Source organism: Crocodylus siamensis, chromosome 4, assembly GCF_052110815.1.
Source record: "Crocodylus siamensis isolate JL-2025a chromosome 4, ASM5211081v1, whole genome shotgun sequence".
Taxonomy (NCBI): Eukaryota; Metazoa; Chordata; order Crocodylia; family Crocodylidae; genus Crocodylus; species Crocodylus siamensis.
This window is the reverse complement of record NC_143398.1, coordinates 66627691-66653999: the sequence shown is the minus strand read 5'-3', so window position 1 is coordinate 66653999 and position 26309 is coordinate 66627691. Positions and strand designations below refer to the sequence as shown.

Genomic DNA, 26309 nt, shown 5'->3' with positions numbered 1-26309 from the left:
CTGATTAACAAAATCAGCTTTCAAATATACTGAGTAGTGGATTTTCCAGAGCAAGAGGAAAGTCTTTGACAGAGCTGGCAATAGAATCCAAATCCACTAGCTCTTCTTTTTTCTTTCCTATCATTTGATGTCATGGTTATGCAGTACTTGAAACTAAAGAACAAATCTTTTCCTTTTCTTCCCATTACTTGAATAGCAATTACATCTTTAAAGCAAAATTGTAACAATGCTATAAGAGTTTGGCATAAAAATCATGGTTGAAAGCTATCTTTTAATTAGCAAAGAGTTTAAAATGACAAGCTTCAAAAGAGAAGAGTGACACTGATTTTAAAGACAGCTTTAGACTATACTAAATTAGTCCTAAATAGTTTTCAAACATTTTAAATAACTTTTAAGTGACTCCTTTCTCAGTACCATATTGTAATCTTACTCGATCCTTCAGTGAAACCAAAATAATTTGTTATATCACATTCCTCACTCTAGGAAACACTTACCTCAAACTTCTTGTTAATTCTCTGGTTTTTGCACATCCAATCCCTTCTCATAGAAAGTGGCTTACGTGCCTTGCACCCACAGCTGCCTCAACAGATCAGAAGCTTGCCTGCTCATGTTTTCAGATATGATAAGCAACAACTCTATATGGAAAAAAGGTCTTAAAAATGAAAGCCTGAAAGGGATTTAAAATGAACGAAGCAGTGCCACTGAGGAATATTATTCTGTATCAGATTGTAAATATTTATGCTCTTCATATTCTTTATTTGGATCACTAATTCTCCAGCTCTCGGTCATGATAGAACACCGTGATTATCTGGCCAAGAGAAATACTGCAAAGAAAGGAGTAGCCACAGAGAGGTTATCCTTATACAGCGTAACAGATCCTTATTCAAGATCTGTCTTGAACTCAGAAAATATGATAGACACGTCTGGTTTTTATTTACAAATATTTATTTTCACTCTTAGGATAGTTAGCTAAAGATGTGGGAACGCATACTTGGTTTATCATCAGTACACACATATCTAAGAATGCAGGGCCTTCCTGAAGAAACTACATAAATCTGTTGCAGAAATTCCCCATCCGTGTTGAAAAAAGAACACTGTGAAGTGTGATTCTTCAGGGAAGATCCTCTAGATTTCACTGGCATAACTGGGAAAATTTAGCCAATAAAATATAATTGGGACCCACAGAATCTGGTATTGAATAATGAAGTTATTCTGGACTTATTCCAACTTTACTGCAAGCAGAATTTAGTTCAATGAACCTATTTAATACTGACAATATGGTCTGTTTACCTGTCACTCTGCCAAATACTGGAGAGCAAGTATCAATATTGCTGTGGTTGTCATGTTGACCAGTTCCCTCAGTTAGGAATCTCATTTATTTTACAGAAGTTTGGATGAAAAGATAGTACAAGGCTTGATTTCAATAAAAGATTTTTGACAATAGAAATGTATGATTATTTTAAATTTTAAAAGAAACTGAAAACTAAATTCTGTCTTCCTTATATAGACAAAACTCTTACTGAAGACCTGTTTCCTTCAAAGTGTAGCAACAACTTGATGTTTAAAAGAATAAAGAAAAATTAAGCCCTGGTACCTAAGATGAACATTAGAAAACTCAGGCCAAGAAACATTTGAGCAACATTCAAAGGTTTCAGTAAGAATACAAAAGACATACTGAGTCAGACCAAAGGTCCATTTAGACTAGTATCCTGTCTCCAACCATGGCAAGGAGGTGGTGCTTTATTGGGATAAAGGAGATGGCTAAGTCCTCCTCATCAGCCATCTTTGGACACACAGATAACACAGTCATGGAAGGCATTCATCCTTGACTGTGAGGGACTGCAAGAAGAAGAAGAAGAAGTACAGGGCATATCTAATGTAAACCAAGCCCTGTTATACCCTCTCTGCCATCAACTATCATTGATTTGGGGAGGTTAGAGGATACATCCCTGACTCTTAACAGCTATTGATGGACCTGTCCTGTCCTTTAGATATTGTCTAAACATAAATGAACCAAACAGGCTGCATCCATCAATACGTATATACTGTATATAGATCTCACTAAGCATCTGCATTCCTGGTTACAGTACAAGGAGCTTGGTTATTAACTTCAAGGTGTATACCATCAGGCTTTACCTAGTTAAGAAATGCCAATGATCTGAGGGACCTGTATGATCAAACAAAATCCAAACTGCAGTGGAAAGAAGTAAAGTAGGACATAAAGTTTTATTCTGAAATGATCTCTGGCCACAACAACAAAATGTAACAAATATTCACTAAAACAGTCTTACTCCTGTCATCAGCTGTACAATACATACAGTATCATAAAACTGGCCACTAGGATTAAAATCCACTACAACATCTTTAATGTTAAGTGGCGACAGCAGCATCTCACAGAAAATTATACATACATATATACACAGTCAACATTCAATCGTTTTTCACGTTTTCAGTACACACAGTTGCAGCATATTACAGTCACGTGTCTAAGTCGTTGCTCAATAAAAACCCAAGCTACTGCTTAGACAGTTGTAGCAGTTGAGCTGAGATTTTAATTACAATTTGTAGCAGAGATGTACAAGCCCCTAGAAACAATAATTCACAAATGTATATTTTATTTAAATGCTACCGGAGCAGTAAGTTGGGCAATATTAAAATCTTTACCAACATGGAACAAAGTGTTCTTTTCCTACTTACTGGAAACATCATTGATGGAAAAAAATATATATATTACCAAATGGAGAGTAGCAAATAATACACGCTCTTCTTAAAGATTCTAATACTGCCCAATGCTACTTATGCCTAAAGTGTGTTAACGTTCTCCGGGAGTCATTTAGAACTCCACACCACCTATCAAGTTAAAAGTGGCTTAAGTGCCTTGCACCCAAATTGTAAAAATCCCTGGCCACCTTTATTAGAGCCAGGCACATATAAAAGGAATGCACTTTGGTTCATACCAAATGCCCTGGGATTAAATCACACTATAAAATTAAATGGTTTGAGGTAAATTTTTACAAATACAGTTGATTTCGTTCTAGTGTTATCGTAACAAAAATGTATTTAAAAAAAACCAGTCTGATGTTAAGGTACAACCAATGAGGAAGTGCCATCTTTAACCCCTTTACGCAACATGGAAGTTACTACAAGAATAGAGTGTTCTATCGAGCATAGTAGTATGATTGCCTTATGGTATCTATTAAGGCCTTGAAAAAGTACAGGATGTTTTTAAGACAGGTAGAGCATTTAAAAATAGATTTCATCCTCACTATCTAGTATTCAAAGGGTTAAAGAGGCCACAATGCATGCCCTACAACATGGCATTTATAACAAAAGGCACATTGTTAACACCAAGGGCACAATTTATCCTCTATTGTTAATCTACACATCTTGCATCACTTTGTTGTTCCAAAACACTTAAGTGGTAATGAACACTCCAGTGGTGCAAGTAACTGAGCCAAAAGAGACTGCAATCAAAGACAAGACAACACTGTGCTATTACTAAATCTGAAAATAGCTCAGACATCCCTAGACAATGGTTACATGTGAGACTAAGCACTGTTTCCAAGCCAACTTCTATGTGCCTAATTATCAGAGCCCTTATAATAAAATCACATCAAAGCAAGAGGCAACATCCTTTTCCTTTTTCCTTTTTTTTTACATTTAGAAATAAGCTACAATAAAAAGCAGCTAGATTACTAAAAACCATAACATAGCTGCTTCTTTAGGTATAGTTGAAGTTTCAATGCATTGGGTTAAAAAAATAGCTCTGCACACTATATTTTGGCCTAAAAGTTTCCGGTAGCATTCACGAATAAAGTCAATCACAAATGCATTATTGGCATTTAAGAACTGGTTACATGAAACAGAAAATGTAGTGGTTTTAGCCCATTAATCATGTAATGTTTTCTCCTTATATTTACACTGAAACCAGGAACAAAAATGTGATGGGGAAAACCTATTTCCTTCCCTCATAATGCAATCTTCATGCTTTAACATTTGTGAATTTCCTAAACAGCTAATGGGAGAGGGGAGAATCCCAGTTACTGCAGAAAAATATAGTTATCATAGGAATCTAATATGTTTATTTTATATGAAAGCTAATAGGCCTAGAAGTCTATTTTCTAGACCTAGAAATTACCAATCATAAGTTAATGGATATTTGGATTACAATGCCACTTTTATTTTAGTTATATTATTGTATCTCAGTTTTGAACATGATTCCATAAAAGCTTACATATTGCACTTACACACACTGTATAAAATTGTGTACATTTAACACTGGGACAGAGAACTCTAATTTAAAAAAATAGTAAGAACATTAGTTTATCAAAGCTCTAATGTTAAAGTTAGCAATTAATAAACATCATCCTTTTTCACAAATTATTTTTGGGGTTTCTTTATGTATTGACTTTTTGGCAAACAGTTATAGGTTTCCTGAGAGTTCTATCTTTTCTTATTACTATCACACCCCCAGAATCTTAAGTTAAATTAAAATAATTAAGAGCAATTTAAGTTTAAAGTGAAAATCTCAATGAATATGTAAGAGAATTTAACCGGAAACTTTCTTAGCCTCTCTGGGGACCGTGCTTTAAGTATTTTTAACCATTTTTACAAGTAACGTAGTGAAATCTGTGCACATAAACATTGTTTATAATAAAGTTACTGAAGTTTTATGAAATCCATCCTAATGTCACTCATTCCACAAACATCCACAAACCCTTCCAGATTATTTTCTACTTTCCTTAAAATTCCCTTTGCATGTCCTTCACAATCCAATGTAGATTATTATCACTGCATATGATTTAATACTGATTTTACGTTTCAAACAGTTTTATTAAAAAATGTTGCACTGCACAGTAATTCTTACTTAATCCTGGTTCTCATCCCTTGATTAGGACCACTTTCTTTCCATGAGTGCAATCAAAACACATACATGTGCGCGCGTGCGCACAAACACACACACACACACACACACACACACACACACATATCAACATAAATCTCTACTGTTCCTTCAAGGTTCTCTTCAGCTATCATGCTAAAGATTAATTCAAATCACTTAACTTTCCCTTGATGTTTCTCCCTTAGAGATGTACCAGCTATTCCACCAATTAAGCTGATGTCATCCACGGAGGATGCAATTAACATGCTAAGATTTAACAATCTTCACATGGTAGTTCTCTAGAAAAGCAAAAAAGTGTTTTGTCCCTGCATACAGATTTGATCAGAAGGTTACAATGTACCAATGAGGTCATAATCCATCAACTAGAGATTGTCTGGAAAAAAATATCTGTGAAATCTATGTAGCATTAACAGTCTGGGAGGTACAGTATAAAGATGACAACAACTGCAAATGTGATGTAGAGAGCCCTGGCTTCACCTAAGCAGAGAGGAGAAAATAGGAGGAGAAAAAAAAAGAAAGAAACCAAAAGGGAGCGATGTTGGCTGTACACCTGAAATTAAGTGCAAAACATTTTCCTTTACATTTCTTCATCTTCAGAAAGTGGCTCATCTGTCTTATTAAGATTTAGAGGAACACATACAATCCCACCCTCATTCATCCTCCCACTGGTCTGTTCCTCTCCTTTTAATACACGGTATGAATGCTAATATGGTATTTTTAGTCCCAGCAATTTTTTTTTGCACTGATGCCTGCACATTTGTTTTAATCATTAACATTATGTCTCATTTTTTAAAAATTCTCTAGGATGTGGCTGTATCATTATGAAGTCTCAGCTTCCTCAAAACATCATGGAGAAAATGACAATATTAGATGCTATGGCCCCAATTCTGAAAGTGCTTACCCAGGTGTCAAACTACTCATCTGAGTAATCTCAAACAAACCAAGCAAACCAAAGTCAAGCACACGTTCATTTTTTGCCAAATTGGGGCCATCATCTGTAAGTATGGAAGAGAATTACAAAATTATCCTAAAGAAAAACTAATCCAAACCATGGAAAGAAAGGTTAACATCTTTGATGCCAAGCTGTAATGCATGACAATCACGTTGTAACCAGTGGCCTGCCACTGATGTTTATTACTGTGCCACACTAATTACAGTAAGGCTAATTGTACTTTAGAAGACAAACATTTTTAAAAAGAAGTACAAAAACTTAAAGCATCGTCCCCATATTTTATAAAAAGAAAATCAACTTTTCTTACATTTAAAATGAGTGCTTGAAAGATACAAATGAATAAAGTTATTGAGCAAATAAAAATAGAAATCTGAGCTACTTCTTCATATGAGTAAGGCTCAGCCATGTAGTATCTCTTGTATAACCAGCAGTGGGGGTTTTCAAACTCAGCTAACGAGTTTTGGCAACACTGTTCTCTGCTGAATATTCCCATTGGCATCTGTCATCTGAGCCAAATTAGTTCTCAGTTTTGAAGCTGAGCTTGAAGTTGGAGGTAACTTGGAAATTGACGTTATAGCACCAGCGCTCTCTGTTATTCTTTTTGCCGATGTCTTCTCCCCAGTTGGAGGCTTTGGCAAACGTCTCCTAAGCCAGGGATGACGTAAAGCCTGGCTGGGCGTCATACGTATAGCAGGATCCCATTCTAAACACTGTTTTAAAAAGTCAAGGAAGAGGGGATCATCACATCCCTTTAATGCATTCCCCCACTCTCTGCTCTCCGGTGGGCCACGCAATTTTCCCCTCCGGGAACGGCCACCATTGAGCACTACAGAACCATCAGACAAAGTTGTAACAGTACAATAACGGGGATAACCCTTAGAGCTTACAAAGTTTTTGGCTCGTTTGGATGAATCTAGCAGTTTTTGGGAGGGCATGCCCAGCAGCTCTATCATACAAGCCAGCTGGTCCCCTTCATCTTCTCCAGGCAAGAGTGGATAACCTGTTAGAAGCTCTGCTAGAATGCAACCTAAGCTCCACATATCAATAGGCATCCCATAACGAGCACCAAGGATCACTTCTGGAGCACGGTAAAACCGTGACTGAATGTAAGTGTAGACACGCTGATGTTCATAACAACTAGAGCCAAAATCAATAACCTTAATACCACTTCTACCCTGCTGCTTCAAGAGAATGTTCTCTGGTTTAAGGTCACAGTGAATGATTCTATTTTTGTGCAAAGCATCCAAGCACTGTAGAATTGAGTGGGCAAACTTGCGAACCAAAGGCAGGCTGAAGCCCTGAAATTTGTTTTTCTTTATTAGTTCATAAAGGTTCATACTCAGCAACTCAAATGTCATGCAGATATGGTTGCGGAATGTGAAGTTTTCCAACATATGAATGACATTCATGTTGTTATCCTTATCTTGCTTCCTTAGATGCTCCAAAATTCGGATTTCTTCCGCAGCTTGGCGGTGGAAACGTTTTTCATTTCTCACCATTTTTAATGCCACATGCTGATGTATCTTGTGATCATAGGCTTTTACAACTTGCCCAAAGCTTCCTTTCCCTATTACTTTCAGGACTTCATACCTGTATGCAATATGATCATGGGGTACTTGCACATAAGACCCCTGGTCATCGTCATATCCACCATTGTTTGGCCCACCAATCACGCCTTGCCGTTTCTTTGCATTTGGACCCAAAAAGTATATTTCAGGGTAGTTGAAAATTTCATGGTGTTCAAAGGCTGTTAATTTTTGCATGTATTGCTTCATTGCTTGCTCTGGTGTCATAGGGGAGGCTTTTACCTTCCCTGTTCCATCTGTAGCTTTTAAAGAGCTGGAGCTCCCCTGTCGCCTGTGAGCACTATCCAGCTGTCTGTCCTGAACCACTGGCAATCCAGATTTGCCTACTGTTGTAAGTCCATTTGGTTGTGTCGTTAGGACTGTCCTCTTGTTGCTGTTGTCTTCAAACAGCTGCTGAACCTGGATCTGGCCGTGGCTACCAACATGTAGGTGCTCATTCATTGTGTGCTTATTACCTCCAGCCTAAAATTCAAAACAATATGTTTCCAATTAAAAAAAGAACATAGAACTGAAGGATCTAGATTTCCAAAACTCCCCATGTTTCCACCCCACTATGTCAGAATTATTTCTATTAACCATTTTTCTAAAAGTCATTTGTCTATAGTTAGGTTAATGTATGATCAATATGTCGTGATGTTTTCAATACTGGCTGCATTTGCAAGATTCCCTCTCCCACGACTATTTAAATTAAAGGTTTGCAACAAAGATGTGGTAGTACCATAAGCTAAGTATTTCTCTGGGCAATCGGTATGGCAATAGTCCAGTCATATCAAGAAGTATGTTAGAGGGAAATTAAACCTGACGCTACAAAATACAAGTAGCAGTTTGACTTAAGCCTGAGATTCACATTATGCCTGCCAGCAATTCTACTGATAAGGCTCTTTCTGTTCCCTTTCAGTATAAATTCATAACAATTAGGATTGTAACTCAAAATCTGGTGTAGGACAGGGCTGTCCATCTTCCGGTCGTGCACAGCCCCTCCCCCACCCCCACCCCCTAGGAAGTCCCCCACATTTCCTACCATGTGGGCATGACATGGCCCTGCAGAATCCCCCTTGCCTGGCACACGGGCAGTGTTGGCAGCACACAGGACCCCCCACACCAACCACCCATGAGGACAGCTGCAGGGGTCTATGGGCTGCTGGCTGGACAGGCCTGCAGTAGGAAACCAGCTGCTACATATAATTTTAAGCTACAAGGAATATGCTTTGACATTTAAAAAAAAGAAAGAATCTGGAAGTTATAAAAATCCAAGAAAGTAAGTTTAACACATGGAAATGCCACAGCCTTCTTTCAGCAAAGCTTTTATTCACTGGACCTAAGTGTATGCTTAAGCAATTTGGCAAACCAAGGCCTATTACAATAGCACTTAGGTAGCATGAAGTACTAGCCATGGTACAGAGAAAAAAAAAAAGAAAACACAATCTGATACTTCTGTAATTTAGAAAATAGGTCTGGTTTTCTAGTTTTAATTATAGATCAAACATGAGCATTCAGTGATCTCAAACAATAAAAGACCTGAAGCACTGAAGGGTAAAAACAACTAGTGTGCATTACCACATTTTGTAAAGAGAAGCAAACAATATGCAAGCATACACCTGTCACCTAAATAGACACCATTAGAATTCCTTATTTATTCTATGCAGAGGATAGTTATTCTGTCCCTAAGAAAGGATTGCAGCAGTTTTAAACACATTAATTTCATGTATAAATTTAAATCTTTAACATAAAAATAATTTTTCTGTAACTTTTTAACTTACATTTATCCTTTGTGTAATTCACTGAAGCCAATGAGGGAACACATATGAATCTGAGAATAACAGAGTAATAAAACTAAGCTTTACTGAAACTATGGATTCCAATGGTGGTAACAGTCAATAGTTACACAAGGAGCTACTCTGGCTCTTAGGGCCTGACCTAACAAGTGTGAATAGTCACAACTCTGAATGCTCTCCTGTGTACATGCTGCAGGTTCTTGGCATTAATAAAAAACAGGTCTTAGGAACTTAAACTCATTCTCTTGGCTCCTTGACCATATGTGGCAAACTTAGAAATATTAGGTATGACTATATGAGGCCTGAATTTTCTACATGAATTTACTGCAAAGAATTCACAAGAAAGTAAGTGAAGTTATAGCTGTGGGACTGACCGGTGCTGAAGATGCATTTACAAAAATGGGAACAACAACAAAAAAAATCACCAGTGCATCAGTTTTTTAAGGTAACTTCACAACTGTGATACCAAGCCATGGATTGTAAACAACTGCTCACTACTGGATTCAGTTCAAAATATTTTTCAAACTAAAATACAGGGTCTTCTTCTTAGCATGTCTTGGATAGTATACTGGCAGGAAAGAAGCAAAATAAGGGTGTCATCTTTGGCCAATTACCCTCTCTCCCATTAATGTTTTGGATAAAAATGACCTGACGAATGTCTTGATGGTCAAGTGTTACCAAGAGCATCTTAGAGTTCTTCCCACTAATAGGAAAGAGGGAGGTTTTTCAGATATATCTCATATATCCCTATCCATTGACTTTCCGGCTTCGTTGCATATTTCCTGTGTAAACACAGGCAAGACATTTAAATATTTTTGTGTCTCAGTTTCCCATTGACAGAATGGGAGAAAATCTTTCCTTTCTTCTACTCTTGGCCTATTTATTTAAAATATAAGCTGTTCAGGGTGCAGAATGTCTCCTGCTAGATGTTTGTACAGCATCGCTCTGGACAAAACGGAGTACCACTGGTGGCTGGGGCCACATGTTACCATTATACAAACAACCCTCCTTTCTTTCAGTTTGGTCTTACACAAGTGTGAGAAGAATTCTACTGTTATCTCTCCACCTGATATACCAGCTGCAGTATTGATGCCAAATCACTCACACAAGTTCACTGAAACTATTATGCAGAAGAACCTCATTAGAGTAAGAACACTTGCATATCTGATTCTCATTTTCTCTTCTTGCAACCAAAGAAAAAAAAACTACTTCACTAATCATTTAAAAAATGTGCTAAAACTAAATTCACAAATAACTAGAGTGGGTTCTGATTTCAGGCAACGAAGTCTGCTGTTTTAACTACGAAAGAATGACAGACTTCCCCCATGAGAAAGTCTGTCCATCTAGAGCAGATTATACCATACTGTCAGATTCTATTCACAGTTTTTACTGTGTTGTGACAAAGACATTTTTAATAAAATAATTCTTCAATGCCCTCCCTCCCCGCAAATAGAAAAACCTAGACACTATCTACACGTTTTTGATCATATCCTTTCAGTTTGTCCATCTGAGGTTTGCATAACAAAGAAACTCTCCAGAGTTCCTGGGAGTTGTTTCTGCTGAGCTTACTGTTCTTCCGCATCCATTTTGAATCAGCTCTAATAACAGACCTGTTTTATTTCATCACTGTGATTCAACTGCATATGTTTATTTGCAAAGTCATTTGGGCATGGGTAATCAAATTTGATTGATCTTGCAAGAAATGTTATGACATGCTAACATTCGAAGCAAAGGAGATTGAAACATTCAAGCACAGTGAAGATATATAGAATATTGACACTAATTGCCTCCCTTGTTTGAAATCTCAGAAACACCGGGAATTAAGCCTTCAAGGAAACTTAAGTGCTCTGTCACTCCTAAAGGCAATTCCTCCAGGTCAAGTTTGAAGAATATTTGTTTGGCATTTCCTGGAAGAGCGCCCTGTTCTTCTACATCTATTCTTCTCACTCAGCCAAAAAGAAGACTTTAGTCCTCAGAGCAGTTGTTTGACCCCAGTACTCTTTCCCACCATGGCAGGGGGTCAGACTCGATGATCTGCTCAGGTTCCTTCCAACCCTACAAGCTATGAAACTATAAGAACCAAATGCACTTAATGGGAGTTGGCTTGATTCTGGAAGGAGATGAGCAAAAAGATTAAATGCATAAGGAAGACTATATTGATAAGACTAGCACAAAAATTCTGCAATGTACAAGTTGGAACAACCCAAGCCAAGAAATTATAGAAGTCAAAGTTTCTTCTGGCACGTTAATTTAACCACACTTAATGATGCACATTATCAACAAGCTAGGACAACAATAGGAAATAACATTTATGGGCAATTAGTCTGAGCCAGTGCTAAAGAAGACACCCTCTTTTTTGAAATTTATTGACTAAAGTGCTAAACCTGAATTAATTTTCATTTTCTTAATTTGATTCTCCGGATGATAAGAGTTCATTGTTTTCTGCATTTAACAAGCACTGCAGTTTTCATTAGATGAATCTGTACATTCCTCAAACTGACACTCTTTGTCTTGTACAAAGGTCTTAACAAAATTAATTTATCCATCCATTGGTAGTGAGCAGGGATTCTTTTTCCAATGAGCATGACTGCAAATAACACTTCAAATTTTAAACAAAGCTGTTCTGCCTGCCTGAGTCTTTAAACTTCTTCAGCATTTCTGCTGCTGCTGTTCATAGTTTTTAGAAGGGGCAGAAAGAAATTACCAGGACTTCCTGGGTTTTCTGTATCTACATTTGATCCTAAATAGCAGCAATGCATGCACTTTGTGCTCACACTTGTAAGGAAGCAGAATTTAGTACTGGACATATTCAGAGTGGAAAAGGCTGAAAGATAACTTGAGAACCTACTCACACAGTAGCCACACAGCTACAGGGTGTGAAACTGCTTATTCTCCCTTTAAATAACCTGAAGAGGGTTTCAGATTTATCAGGCCTACCAATCAGAGGCTGAAATATAAGATGGAGTTTCCCTCCCTCACACAGGCTAGTGGAATACAGAGATAGTATCACAGAGCTCTTCTACCTAGCAGTTTGGAGAGGTGAAGACTGAAGTCTCCCCAGGGATTTGCCTCTACATTTCAGCCTCTGGTCATAGGGGCAGAATTGTTTCACCTAGTGGATGTGCAAAGGGCAGCTTGTGGCCAAGTCTATAAACAGACATTATTTTTGGAGTGGGATCAGCTGTGCCAGGATGTGCCCTGGAAGAACAGATCCACTTCGCTAGCATCTACAGATGCCACCGAGGCTGTCGTTCTGCAGGGTTGGGCCCATGCTGCTCCCAGGGTTTCACCCTGCACAGATGTGGCCCTGAGCTGAGGAGTGGCAGAGATGCATGCGCTACAAGAATACCTCGCAGGAGAATTCCCAGGGCATGTATCTGTGAGCCTCACTGGTACAGGGGAATTGCCAAGGCATGCATCCGGAAGCATTACTGGTGTGAAAGCATTCATATGGTGCACAATGGGCAAACAAATGTCCGCCCATTTAAAGAATCACAAACTGTGATTACCTCTGGTCCCAGAAACATTTTTGGGGACCTGAGGCATGGCAAAAGGCTAGGATATCATTTGCTCACAAATTGTGCCACAACAAAAAAAAATTATGGTGGCACATGGGCAACATCCTGTTTGTACCCTAAGTGCCCCCGCTGCTGATCTTGCTGGCTGGGAGTGGCCACAGAGCTCCTGGAAACAGTCACAGTGCTCCTGCTCCCCAGGCGGTGCTTGCAGGGCCACCTGCCACCTAACTGAGGAACGCCGGCTGTCAGGGGGTGCATGTGCACCCCCTACGTGGCACCTCCTATGCGTCGCCACTGAGCTGCACTTTGGACAACCACTAAATGAAACAGAATTCTGCCCCAGGGTCCTGACAATTTTATCAAGTCCAAGCTTGTACAGCTTACAAACGCCACTGGATTCACTAGTGGAGCTTGTAAGTTCCCTGAACCATAACTAAAGCCATAACATAAATGGCTTTAAAACGAATGTGTAAACCTAAGATGTTTACAAAATATCAGCTTCTGCTTCCACAGGTGAGTAACCAAATAGCTGCACAGCCATATAGCTTCCTGGGTACATTCACATCATGGTTTATTGCCCCCCCTCAATTCATATTTATAAAGGTTTATCATTTTCTCAAGCTCATTTCTTCTCAAATATCAAAGCATGAATTTCTCACCAAAACTGGTTTTATGTGGCTACCATGTCTGAACTTGCAAAATTTACTTTCTGAAGTTATCTGGGAAAATCAACTATAGAAGAATATTTAAACTATAGAAGAATATTTAAACTATAGAAGAATAGTACAGAAGAATATTTAAATAAACATGTTTTCTCTATTATTTCATAACTCTGAAAATGTGACTGCCATTTTGCTTACTACTTCATTTGTTCATTTATGGAAGGGGAGAGAACTGGTTAAAAAACATACATCCTTAGAAAAAATGAATACAGAAACCATTTTTCCAGCATGTTATGAATGTTTCAAGACAAGATTTTAGAATGAAAAATATTTTACAATCATTACTATAGCACTGGTAGTAGTTATATTTAAATTGGATCCCGTGTGCTATAACTGGGAACAGATTAGCAGTCAAGTTTATTTCTGTAGCTAAGGCCCAGTAAACGTAAAGCTCTATCCCAGTATTTTCTACTATGTCCATCACTGTAGGATATAGTATAAACCTTGGTATTTCCATCTATTAATGACATTTCCTAACAATAAGGGACTATATGTAATCAATACCTAGGAAATTATTTTCTATCTTTGCTTGTTAAAGTCATTCAGCTTCAGGAATTGTACTCATGCAAACCACCCCAGGCAAAGAAATGAGCTATAATTATTTACAATCAATCGGGTCCATCAAAAACATAAACAGCTATTTATGCTGTCATCAGAATGCCAAAAAATGATTCCTGAAATGAATCTTAATAAAAAATGACCACGCACACCACGCAAAGGATGAACAGGGGCTCTAACTGTAAAGACATTCAGTAGAACAAGACATGCCAGTCTGATGTGACAAAAATATTAGGGAAGGGAAAGTTTTGCCATGGCAATAAATAGCACACTTCCAGAAAGCGTGTTACACAACATACTCTGCTCTCTAGGATAGTTCCAGGTGCTTGGCTTTCAGCTGCTTTGTGCCTGTCATGCCACAGGCATATAGGTATCAGGTGTAGCATGCTTCAGAGCTTATTTAACTTATAGTGTGCATATGGTTGAAAGTCTTTTTTTCTGGGATAAATGGATTCAACAGTGTATCTATGTTTATAACTTCTAAAAATAGCTGTTTATTATCACACTAGCAATATGGTGCCATTGTTATAATGATCCTATAATTACTATACTTCTTACACATGAGAAGACAAAGTCCTTGCCCTGGAGAGCTTGCTTTCAATATTAAATATAACAAAATTCACCCATAGTGGACTGATTACTTCTGGCACACATCCCACTCCAAATCCCTTTTTGAAAAGTTAACTTTGATCTTGCATTGCAATGGCTTTAAAATACTGTCATAGCAGAACCTCACCTCAAGAGCGATGGTTCTGTGAGTGCCTCTGATCTCACAGATATTTCCCTAAAAAAACACAACATTCTTGTGACACCATGAGGGGGGTCGGAAGCAATAAGGAAACATGTATCGTATTTGTCAACGGTCATAGGTTTAAACCTGTGCTGGGAATAAACAGAACTTGCAGCATAGCTATCCACAAGCTTTCAATCACAAGAGTCTCAGAAACTCAGGATATTATACTGAAATGTAAACTAAACTGTCTGATATGGAGTTGAGGCCAAACAGCATGAGTTAATGAAAGCTGGTGAGCAACAGACAGCTAACTGAAAGTAGGGAAATATTAGGAGGGGCTTGAACAAAGATGACAAAGTCTTTTGGTGCACTGTATAAGGGCAGTTGTTCCCAGCCTAAACAGCAGGAGGAGACTAAAACTGCAATAATGGAAGAGAAACTGGAAGAGTACAGGGCAGAAGAGTGAGTGCAACAGGAAGAACAGAGATGTAGGCGAAGCAGAGGACAGACACAAGACACTAGTAGAGGTACTCACAGATGGATGGAGATTTACATGAGCAGAGTAGCTGGCAAAGATTATCTTTGCCGCAGCACGTAGAGTGGATACAAGGGTTGAGATATGAGATGAAGACTGAAGTAAAAAAAAAAAAAGTTCACAGCAAACAAAGCAAGAACTAAAGATTTTGAAAGTAGGAAACAGATACGAAAGGGCAGATTTTGGAGAAAAAGACTAGGAGTCTGTGATGATCCCTCCAACATTTTCAAGCTTCAGTGTCCAGAAAAATAATGGCAGTATTGATGAAAATGGAGAAGGAAAGGAGTCACACGCTCTTAAAAAACAAACATACTAACCAACACAACCTGGTGCAATACACTGCTAAGTCTGTCTGCTTAGCAACACAGGTTGCCATGACAGAGATTGAAGCCATATCTCTGTCCTGATGTTCACAGCCTTCTGAGGGAAGGCACCTCTCCCTGTCTGACCCTGCTGACTAATAAGACGAGACAGGATTTTCACAGAAGTTGAACCTATAGCATATGGCTCAGCTGTGTAAGCAGTTAAGAATGGCAGTGGGGCCCCTTCACTTTCATTATACAGTTCTTCAACTTTGTTTTCCCTCTATAGGTTCTTCAGATATGCGCGCATGCATGCGCACACAGACATCTTGTAAAACTAAACATGCTATTTTTCCTAAAAGGCAAAAGAAAGAGACTGCTATTTTTATTTTTAGCTGCATGGGAGGTACAGAAACTACGGTGATGGGAGTCATGTAAGTATATGCACAGTGGGAGGGGAGGCAATTTAGAAAGAAAAATTAGAAGTTCCATTTTTGGCTCTGTTTTGAGGAAGTGGTGGGAAATAAAATTAAAGGGAGTTCAGTCAGGCAGTGTTAAGGGAGGTCACTGCAACTGCAGATCCTAGATGATCTTGCAACCAACATATCCAAATGGTTTTAAAAGTTACAATCCACCATTCTGATGTAACATCTGATTCTTACCATAAAAAGTTATGTTCACATCTTCTACCAACCACAAAATAACAACCTGCGAAATTCAGCGAGGCAGCCTACAATACTTCTAAAATAGTACTCAAGGCTAAATAAGTGGCATATCATAGAGACAGATTTTAACAGTGAGAGCTAGAGGGACCTGAAATGCCACAAAATTGTGCTTGCTCTTTTCTGCTAAAAAACCCATCAGGGGTCTGTACTATCAACACCATGATCCTAGGCCAGCAAGCAGAGATAGACATGAAGACTACTATATCTGCATGAAGCCCACATTAAATCAGTCCATGGGTGGATGCACATGTCTGTTCAAGGACACTTGCATGGCCATTTTCTATGTTTCTACTATTATGTCTTATATTTTCCTTCAAAAGAAAAATGTAAACTTCCTCCACATTGTTTTAACTCAGCCAGCACTTTACCAGCTCTGCATCTGTTAAACTACAAACAAAATTTAGCCTCTGTGTTTACACAGGCATATAGTACTGTACAGAAGTAGCTTCAGTATATACACATGCTATATATATAAAAATATAATCATATATGACATACATATATGTGTGTGTGTTTGTATGTATGCATGCATGTGTAAAATATAATGATATATATAGCACTTGTAGCAGTTATACTATTTAAATTGGGTCCAGTGTGCTCAAACTGGGAATAGATTACCAGTTGAATTTATTTCTGTAGCTAATGCCCAGTAAAAATATAAATGTATACCATAATGCTCATCACTATAGGATAAAGTATACACCTTGTCCATAGGAACCTGCAATTGTTCCTGGAATTTCTATGTATACTAGGATGATCCATAAGAGAATGAGCTGATGTTCTACAAATGAAAGATGGGTCTGCGGGGAGAGAGAGAGAGTGTGCATGTGTGTAAAACATACTGATGCTGAACACAGACCCATCTTTGATTTGTAGAATATCAGGTCATTCTCTTATGGAGCATCCTAAATATAATCTCCAATTAAAAAAAACAAAACAGAAAATGAAAGCCTTAAGCTTCTTCTTACGGTAAGTGGATCGGAGTAAGATATCTGTATCCCAACTGCTATGCAGAAAGCTGCTGCAACGCCGACATCTGAACACAGACAGTTTCACCTTCCACCAGCCCATAATCACATTACAGTGTAAAGCTCTGCCATATGTTTACGGAGATAGCATGTGAGCATCCAACCGGGCAATCATTAGTCTGAAGCAAAACGCAGGAGCGAGCGCTGCCTTTTGGATAAGGACACCTTCTGCCACCGAGAAGGCAATCAGAGGGACGGACGTGGCAGAGATTTGGGGCTCACGCACCACCCAGGAGAGGGAGACCCACCCCTCCAGAAATAGCGGCCTGTTTGGGAAGTCCCATGGCTGGCGGATCGGCCAAGACTGGGCGAGGATGGGAGCTAACCACCCCCCCCATCCCCTCCCCTCCCCTCCCCTCCCCTCCCCTCCCCTCCCGCCACCTTCCTTCGGGAAAGAGCTGGGGCGGTTCATGAGACACATCAATGAGCAAAGAGCAGCCTCCAGGTCAGGCCTCCAACCCCAGCCCCCAGCCCTGGCACATCACCCAGCGGCGAGGGAAGGGCTCATGTATCCCTGCTAAAAACGGATTCATGGAGGGGTGGGAGGGGGTCAAGAACAAAGCAGCTTCTCAGCGGCCCTGACCGTGCGCCCACATGTGAGCAGATGTTGCCCCGCTCCCGCACGAGACCTGTTGAACCCAGGAGCCCCGGGGGGCAGGGGGGTGTCGCCCCGCGGCCAGGCTGCAGCGCGCCCCCCGCCCGGCCCGGCCCGGCCCGGCCCGGCTCTCACCGTGTGCGCGGCGTTGCTGGCCCGGAGCGGCGGCAGCGCGATGGGAGACGGCGGCCCGGCGCCCGCGGCCGTGCGCGCTCCCAGCCCCGGGGAGGGCTGCGGCTGGCGGCCGCTCTCGCCTGCCCGGCCTGCGGGGGGAGAGCAAGCGGTGAGCGGCGGCGCGAGAGGAGGGGAGGGACCCCGGCCCGGCCCGGCCCGGCCCGCCCCGCCCCGCGGGTTCCCCTCTCCCCCCGGAGCCCGGCGTGCAGGGCTGGGCGGCCCGCGCTGCTCACCGGCTGGGAAGGCGGCGGCGGCAGCGGCGCTGGCGGAGGGCTTCCTGGTTAACATGGCCGCTGCGGCGCCGGCGGGGGGAGCGGCATGTCAGCAGCGCCGGGCGGCTCGGCCTGGCCGGGCGGCTGCGGCCTCGGCGACGCCCCGCCGCAGCCCCCTGGCGCCGGGCCCGCCGGGCACAGCCCCCGGCCGCCCGCGCCCCCAGCCCCGGCGCATCCCCGCGCGCCCGGAGCCGCTCCCGCCCCCGGCCGAGGGGCGATCCCCGCCCCGCGCCGCCGCCTCTCTCCTCCCCCTGGCGGAGCAGCGACCCCCCAGTCCCGCGGAGGACTGGCACGTGCAGGGCCGAGGAGCCGGCTCCCACCTCGGAAACCCGCTCCCGCCCAGTCCCGCCGCCTCCCGTGTCGGGGCCGGCGGGTCCTGCGTCCCGCGGGCCGGGCAAAAACTCCCTCCTCTGCCCCGCCGGCACCGCGCCGCGCTCGCCTGGGCTCCGCCGGGCAAGGCAAGGGCCGGCTCCTGCGAGAGGGGGAGAAGTCGTCCTCCGCTTTCTCAGGGGCAGGCAGTTCAGTCACGGAGAGGGCGATGCCCCCAAGCCTGGTACGTCCACACCTTAGAAGGTAATACCCTCAAAAGCCTCGTATCCCCACACTGCAGAGGGCAATACCTTCAAAAGCCTCGTATCCCCACACCACAGAGGCCAATACCCCAAAGCCTGGTATGCCTGCATCTTAGAGGGTGATACCCTCAAAAGCCAGGTATCCCCGCACCTCCCCCCAAAAGCCAGCCCCCTCAACCCCCTCACTGGAATGGGGAGGGGAGAAGGCATCATCCAGACCCCGTCGTTCCTGAGAGCATGGGCCAAGAAGACAGCAGTGGGGAGAGGCCAGGAGTGGGTAACAGAAATGGGGAAGGGGGAAATGGGGCTGGGGGCAGAGCAGGACAAACACTAGCTGCAATGAGACAGAAAACAGAGAAGAACAGCTGCCAGGGGCCATGGTGAGAGTTTCAGAGGGGAAAATAAATTGAAACATTTATAGGGACAAAGTCTTACCAAAAAACACATCTGACAGAAAGCAGATTCTGAAACATACCAAAAAAGCCTCAATTTGAATAGGGGGGGAAGAAAAGACTAACAGAGCAAGGGATTTTTTTATTATTATTATTTTCCTATGTATGCTGTAGAGATCACATGAATCAGAAGGATTCCTGATTCAATGTCAGTTTGAACTGTAGATTCAATGTCAGTTTGAAAAATTGATATCTGAACATTTGCCCAGTTTGGGATTGAGCTAGTGAACTCTCCCCCCTGCACTCACCCCTTTCTGGATGCTGTACATTTGTTGATGAAATGCTGATAGGTAGGCAGACGGACAGACATCCTTTCCTTTCTCCCCTTTCACAGGGAAGTAAAAACAAACCTCTCCTTTTCCCACTGCTACAGATATGTCTTCCCCTTCCCCTCCCCCTCTGTCCTCCACTGCCAGGGGCACAAACATGCACAAAGACCTCCCCCTTCTCCTTCCCCCATTGGTACAGAGAAAAAGATACTTTCCTTTTCCCCTCTTGCCATACACAGAAAAATGACCATACCTTTTCCTTCTCGCACACAGCTGACCTTTCCCCTTATTACAAAAGAGATTCACTGCCCCTCACACACTCTCTTCACAGCCCATAGAAAGAAACCACATTGAGATACATCTGTGAATGTAAAAATAACAGTAACATGTTATCTCAGTGATCTAAATGAGTTTTCTTTTACATAGGTCTGGAGTGGTGTGGTAGCTATGATGGTCCAGGAAATGTTTCTTTTATTGGCAGAGCAGGAAACTGATTAGAAGAGAATCCTGTTTGTACAGCAGCTGTCCGATGAAGCTTTTAAAAAGTGAAGCTTTCAAAATGAAGCTGGTGTCTGACTACCACTCTGGTCCCATAATTCATACCAGCAAATCCCCCAAACAGTCAGCACCATGGGAATATTTCCCATGAAATGCCTTAGAGTTCCAAAGAGTGGTCCAGAGAACTGCAGCATCCCTATATATGGAGGCAGAGATAAGTGTAAGTCAGATAAGTACTGGGATGAAAATGCAGCTGGCTCAAACTCAGTCCAGATAAGAGAGAAGTGATATTGAAACAAGGGAAACACTTCACAGGACTAGCAAGAGCTCTGACTTCACTTCTGTGAAAGGTGTCTGGCTTGTTTGTCAAGGGGAGAGAAAGTTGTAAGTTCCTCTGGACTCACTGCTTCCTCCAAATATCCAAACTTCAGAAAAGCCAAATAGGGCTTTTTCCTGTTTCAGCAAGATAGGGCAGAGTCTGTCTCCCTAACAGGTGCACTTTACCCGTGTCATCTAAGGCTGGCCTACTGCAGTTCATTTATCCAACCGTACAACCGCATAGATTAAGATTCAGCTGATCCATCACGTAGTGCCCCATCTGGTAGATAAGGCAGGCCAAAAAAAAGAGCACATCACATCAGTGACTGGCTCCCATCCAATTCTGTATCCACTTCACAATTTTGGTGCTAATTTTTCAAGTTCCCAGTGGGCCAGATAGATAATTTAAAGCCTCTCTCTCACTCTGTCCAATCCACCTTGACAGTTCTGATCAATACGGTGACTGTGGCTGATGCAGTCTAGAGTGAACCTGGGGATCAGGATAAGCCTGTCTCAACACTTTCAGGCACAATGGAAGATACCTCTGTTCAAGCATTTCTTCTTGCAGTGAAGATTATTAAATGGCTGACAGCTCTTTACTTAGAAAGAAAGAACCAGGAGAACATCCCCTCTTAGAAAGCAATGGCAAAATCATAGAGAGGAGAGCTGGAGAGTGCTATCCTTTTGGATGAATGCTGCATTGCCTAATAGTATATTTGGGCTCCGATCCTCAACAGCATCAATGGGAGTTAAGCCTCTAAATATCTTTGAGCACCTCAGCCTTCATATCAACATACCACAGTATGCTACAGTGATGGTACTGTAGGAATTATAGACATATCAACAATTCTTGAGAAGCAATGAGTACCTTTAATCAGTATTAATTGCAAATTATGGCCTCTCTGAAGACTGGCATATAGAAAGGGGAATTGCAATGAAACTGTTACAAATAAGTGATTGTAAATGGCAGGATTTGGGTGGAACAGAGACACAGACCTAAGGTCGAGATTTGATTTGAAATTATTTTAGAACCCTGATCCCACTGAAATATACAGAAATTTTCCAATTGCTTTTGTGTAAGCAGAATCAAGTCTTACTTTCTGAAGCTGATATGCATCATCTTTTATTATCCCCTCCAAAAATATTATTTTCTCACTGAAATACCTATTGCAGTGGAAGTTTTATATAATATTCCAATATAATTTTTAAAAATAAAGCTGCGCTTTTGTTATTGATATATACATTCAGAGTGCGGAGGAGAATTCTTGCCATAGAACTATAGAAAGTGCATTAGCACTGGTAAGAATACAGTGCAAAGCTAAAGTAGCTTGTAAGGATCAAGTATTTGTTGGCATTCATAAACCTCCAGCTATACTGTATTCCAGCTAAACTACTTGCACACAGTTTATTCTGTTTTCAAATATTCGGTCATACTTCTCTCTAAGAATGCATAAGCTGCTACTTTTATTATAGCATTAAGATACAACAAGGGATGTTTTATTGGTCCATGAATATGCCCTAAAAACATGTTCCAAGGTTCTATATGAGACTGCAGGACAAAGAGTAATTTTTCTTCTTATATTATTAAAGTTATTTTGTGAGATTTCCATCCAGTATATTCAGATCACAGGACATGCCCACCATCCATCCCTCCACCTCAGATCTTTCTTAACCTCTATATTTCCCCCCAAGTCACGTAGCACTAATGTTCGGTCTGTGCATTCATTTTAGTTTGCACAGATGATGAAGGAAAGTGTTCTGTGCCAGATCTCCCTCTATTGCAATTTGTCATTTCTTTTTCCAGACTTTGTTCTCAAGTATATTAGATTTTTTTTCCTTTTACCATTTATTATTGTGTAAGCTCTCTGCATGGAGTAATTTGGAGACAAAGGGTCCCATTTTGCTTTCAGTTAGAGTGCTGTAAATCAGGAGCTACTGCTACTGTCTGTGAAGTAAGACTGGTACAAAACTAATGTAAGAGGAAAAGAGTCAGATACAAATATTTTAACTTCCATAGTGAATTAGTTACACTGAGAATTAGCTACACTGAAAATTAGCATGTTATATAAGGACAGTCTATAACATTCCTTCGGCCATCTGCAGCAGAAGTCTGGTCCATCATGCAGTAGGAACAGAAACAGCTTGGTTGCTTTTCTTCATTCTTAGAATTATAGAAAAGTAGGACTGGAAGGACCGGACTACATGACCTCTGGAGATCATGTAGTCCAGGGGTGTCAAACAGGGCTGAATAAGTTTGACACCGCTGGACTACATCATCTCCAGAGGTCCCTCCCAGAAACTCCCCCCACCCCCCTCCCCAACCTCTCCGCCAGCATACCTGATCCCGTGACTACTCCAGCCAGTCCAGGATCCATGCATGCAGCACAGATCCCAGAATAACTGGAACAGGCACACTTTGACCAGAGCAGCAGCTGCTATGCATACACAGTAGCCTCCCCCACAAATCCAAGACTGGGCTGTACATGGCATCCACTCCAGTCAGTCCAGGACCTGCATGGCATATGGCACCTACAAACACCACATGTAGTGCAGGTCCTGGACTGGCTGGAGTGGGCACTGTGTGATGCATGTTCCAGAGTGGGCACCACATGTAGTGCAGTCTGGCCATGTGCAGCACAGCTACTGCTCTAGCCACACTGCACTTCATGCACTGCTTATTGCAGTCACTCTGGAATCTGAGCTGGGAAGGGGAAGAAGAGAGGGTCCATGGACCAGATCCAGCCCACAGGCTTTATGTTTGACACCCCAATCTAATCTAGCCCCTTGCCTGAGGCAGGATAATCCCTATCCAAACTATTTCATAAAACTGTACAGTCAACCCTATCATACAATCACAGAGTATAGCACCCTAATCTGCCACAGGTAAAGCAGGAGAACAACAGAAGTCAATGTCCTGTTGCCACAAGGGTTGTTAAAATATTCTCATCTCCCACTCCCTTACCACAAGTCCTGTTTCTTTGTTTTGCCACATATATGAAATGTAGATTAATATACCTCAAACAGTGAAGGAAGGGAGAATGAGCAGAGGAGATGCAAGAAGACAAGTAGAAACAAATGAAGGTGAAATGGAAAAATGAAGGGAATAAAAAGATGGAGAAAGGAAGTGAAGAAAGGTTTAAAGATTATATAGTAAGTAAAGGGCAGGGGGAAAGGAGACAGAGAGGCTTCATTCTGCTGCCCTTGAGGCCTGATTAACTCCTCCTGAAAGATCAATTTTCGGTTGGAAGCAGGAAGAAAAAAAAAACCCAGGAAGTTCTCCTAATGGATTCCACTCCCAAACCTTTCTATCAGAATGGGCAGCAGGAGATTGCTTACCAGAAGAATAAAGAAAAGATACAAATCCCAGGGACCTTTTAAAATCTGAATGGATTTCTCTGGGTCTAAATGAAGCTAGGAAATTCATGCAGAGCTGTGCCGCAGTGCTGCCTGTCACCCATGCCTGCTGGTACTCACCCCTTTTTTCTATGAAGTCCATGACTTCTAGCAACAGCCACCTCTGAACAAGCTTGTAAAATAGGTTTCCATGTCTAAAGATGGTTGTTTCTTCTCAGTGGTTGATAGAGCTTTAATCTACATGGATTCCTGAGAAGATGAACGGTAAGACAGAGGGTGAAGGGAAATTATTCTCTTCCGATGGGTCATTCTTCTTCTGTCCTATTCCCATGCACCCTCTGCATCTCCAAGGGCTGAGATAAAGATGTTGCCATGTGCTCTTAGATGTGACTGAAAATGACCATCTTCCTCCTGACCTTTCCTAAAAACTTAATCAGAAACAACCTAATAACTCAATCAGAACGAACATAATAACATAGAAAGTACTAAGCAAAAGGGGTAATTAAATCTAGTAACAAACAGTTTCAGTTTGTTAAATCCAGTGTCTTTCCTTGGTCTCTGTTTCCCCTCAACATCCACCTGGAAAGCCAATTTAGAAACTCTTTGTAACCTTTCCTGAACCCACTGTGTGGGTGAATCAGTTTCTATGATGTATTTCAAAACCAGCTGTTCATACATGGGTTGGGTCAGTCTCAGCAATAGAAATTCATGTAATCTTTACTCCTCCCACCCTTCACTAAGAATGAAAGGCTTCCCAGTAAAGGGTGTGGGGAGAAGGGAACTCTATTACACTGCACTATTTTGAAAAGGTAGAGTTGAATTCTGTAAGGTTTTGAGTGCTTTTCATTCCCTTTGAAATCAGTGGAAGCAGAGGGAGCTCAGCCTCCCACAGGATGCACTCAAATTACAAAACTACAAATCTAGATATCCTACAATAAAGCTCATTAAAAGCATCACTCTTCAAAAGTACCACAGTGAGCCTCAAGTAAAAAATAATGGGTCAAAAAAATTCAGAATCCAAAAAGAACTCCAACCCAGTTTTTTCCCAGGCTGATCCTGGGAAGAATGTATTAATCTTAACAGGAAAATAATTCATTACAACTAAGGAAAGAAGTGTAAATCCCAAGGCCCACTATTACATTATTAACTGATGTGATCTACTGTCAGGATTTACACTTAAAATTTTGGGTAAAGCTGTGAACTAAGTGTTAAAAAATCAAATTTAAGCCTGCATACTGGGAAAACCCTTTTTCATTAAGATGTATTCAGGAATTGTGTTAAGGCAACAAGAAGGGAACTATCCTGACATTCTGGGTGAAGCTGCATGTTCCTCTGGTTGGGAATACCTGAAGTAGAAGAGATGTGTTAGGAGCTCTTCCATTCTGCGTTTTGTACATCCTGGTGCAAAACATAGTCTGGATGGCTCCAGGCACTGCAGAGGTAGCTGCCTATACCTAGCACTATCAGAAGTGCTAGTAGTAATAAGGGTGAGTGAAGCAAGAGTATGATCATGATGCCTCCCTCCTGTGTTGACATATTGGAGTAAGCGCTGGCTAAACTTGTCTGTATGGTCGTACAAGGAAAATCTCTATCATGTTTCCCCAGGCATTTAAATGTCATGCATAGACACAAAATCATTAGGCACCTCTGCTTCCCAGTACAGTTCAGGGTGATACAAGCTCTAAATGAACCCACTGTTTTAGATTAAGAGATTTAGACAGAAATAAGAATGTGATCAGTGTGTACACAAGGGCAGGGGCAGGGGGTGCAGTTTTATAGCTCTGACTCCTGATCCACCCAAAGTTTAAAACCAATCGCTAGCAATGGCAACAGCATTTCTTTCAGGCAACAATGAGGGAATCATTTGATTTCATGGCTCACTGTAATCTACCCAGTGTCAGTTTTTCTAATAAAATGTTTTAAAAAAAAAAAAAAAGTTCCTTCTACACTCTTTGTCCTACAGGAGAGGTGTTAATGACCCTTTCTCTTTTTTTAATAGTTTTGATGTTCCACTAATGAACCAATTCTTTCTTCTGCCCTTCTGTTATTAGCTGCTCCTTTTAATGTAACTCCTATTTCACAGCCCAGCAGGATGTTTTTAACTCTTGCTAAAAGCATCAACTTAGGTGTGGAAACTTGACTCAAGTAAACGTCAATTCAGGTGTGGAAATAACTTTCAATGAAGCATTGAATGCACTGTCAAGATGTTCAAACAGGTTTAAATTTGTTTTATGAAACTGAAAGAGATGTACATTTAATTCTAATGTCAATAAGACTAAAGGAAAAACATAGTTTGATTATGTTTTTATCTAGTTTGTTGTGTTTTATATATATTATAAGCTATAGCAAACTAATGCACATTCCTGTAAAGTTATATTTGTTTTTACTTTCATCATAAATGGAATAATATAGCCCTAGACCCCCTAGCATATTACTAAAGCTTCGAGTTTCTTTTTACCTGGAGAAAA

At 41.2% G+C, this 26309-nt stretch overlaps 2 protein-coding genes across 11 annotated transcripts in view; one reads left to right on the top strand and one right to left on the bottom strand.

Annotated features, from left to right (window-relative positions):
- Nucleotides 1-956: 956 nt before the first annotated feature.
- DYRK2 (dual specificity tyrosine phosphorylation regulated kinase 2) lies at nucleotides 957-18578 on the bottom strand. Of its 3 annotated transcripts, none has more exons than XM_090042483.1 (3): nucleotides 18340-18558; nucleotides 18068-18195; nucleotides 957-7903 (listed from the first exon to the last, which is right to left on the bottom strand). In XM_090042483.1, the coding sequence occupies exons 1-3, from the start codon at nucleotides 18392-18394 to the stop codon at nucleotides 6302-6304; spliced, it is 1785 nt and encodes a 594-aa protein (XP_089898609.1). In that variant the 5' UTR covers nucleotides 18395-18558; the 3' UTR covers nucleotides 957-6301. The 3 variants fall into 3 exon arrangements, with proteins under 3 accessions (XP_089898609.1, XP_089898611.1, XP_089898610.1); XM_090042485.1 differs by lacking the exon at nucleotides 18340-18558 and adding an exon at nucleotides 9202-9251 and having other exon boundaries at nucleotides 18068-18143; XM_090042484.1 differs by lacking the exon at nucleotides 18068-18195 and having other exon boundaries at nucleotides 18340-18578.
- The window catches only part of LOC149865811 (uncharacterized), a 33720-nt gene continuing 25143 nt past the window's right edge, over nucleotides 17733-26309 (top strand). For 3 of the 8 annotated variants that reach the window (XM_090042492.1, XM_090042486.1, XM_090042488.1), the window contains exon 1: nucleotides 18425-18931. In XM_090042492.1, the coding sequence (XP_089898618.1) occupies nucleotides 18425-18931 (507 nt within the window). Of the gene's footprint in view, nucleotides 17783-18079; nucleotides 18216-18424; nucleotides 18952-26309 lie in introns of those variants that run through there. The other 5 variants (XM_090042491.1, XM_090042489.1, XM_090042490.1 and 2 more) reach the window with 3 other exon arrangements.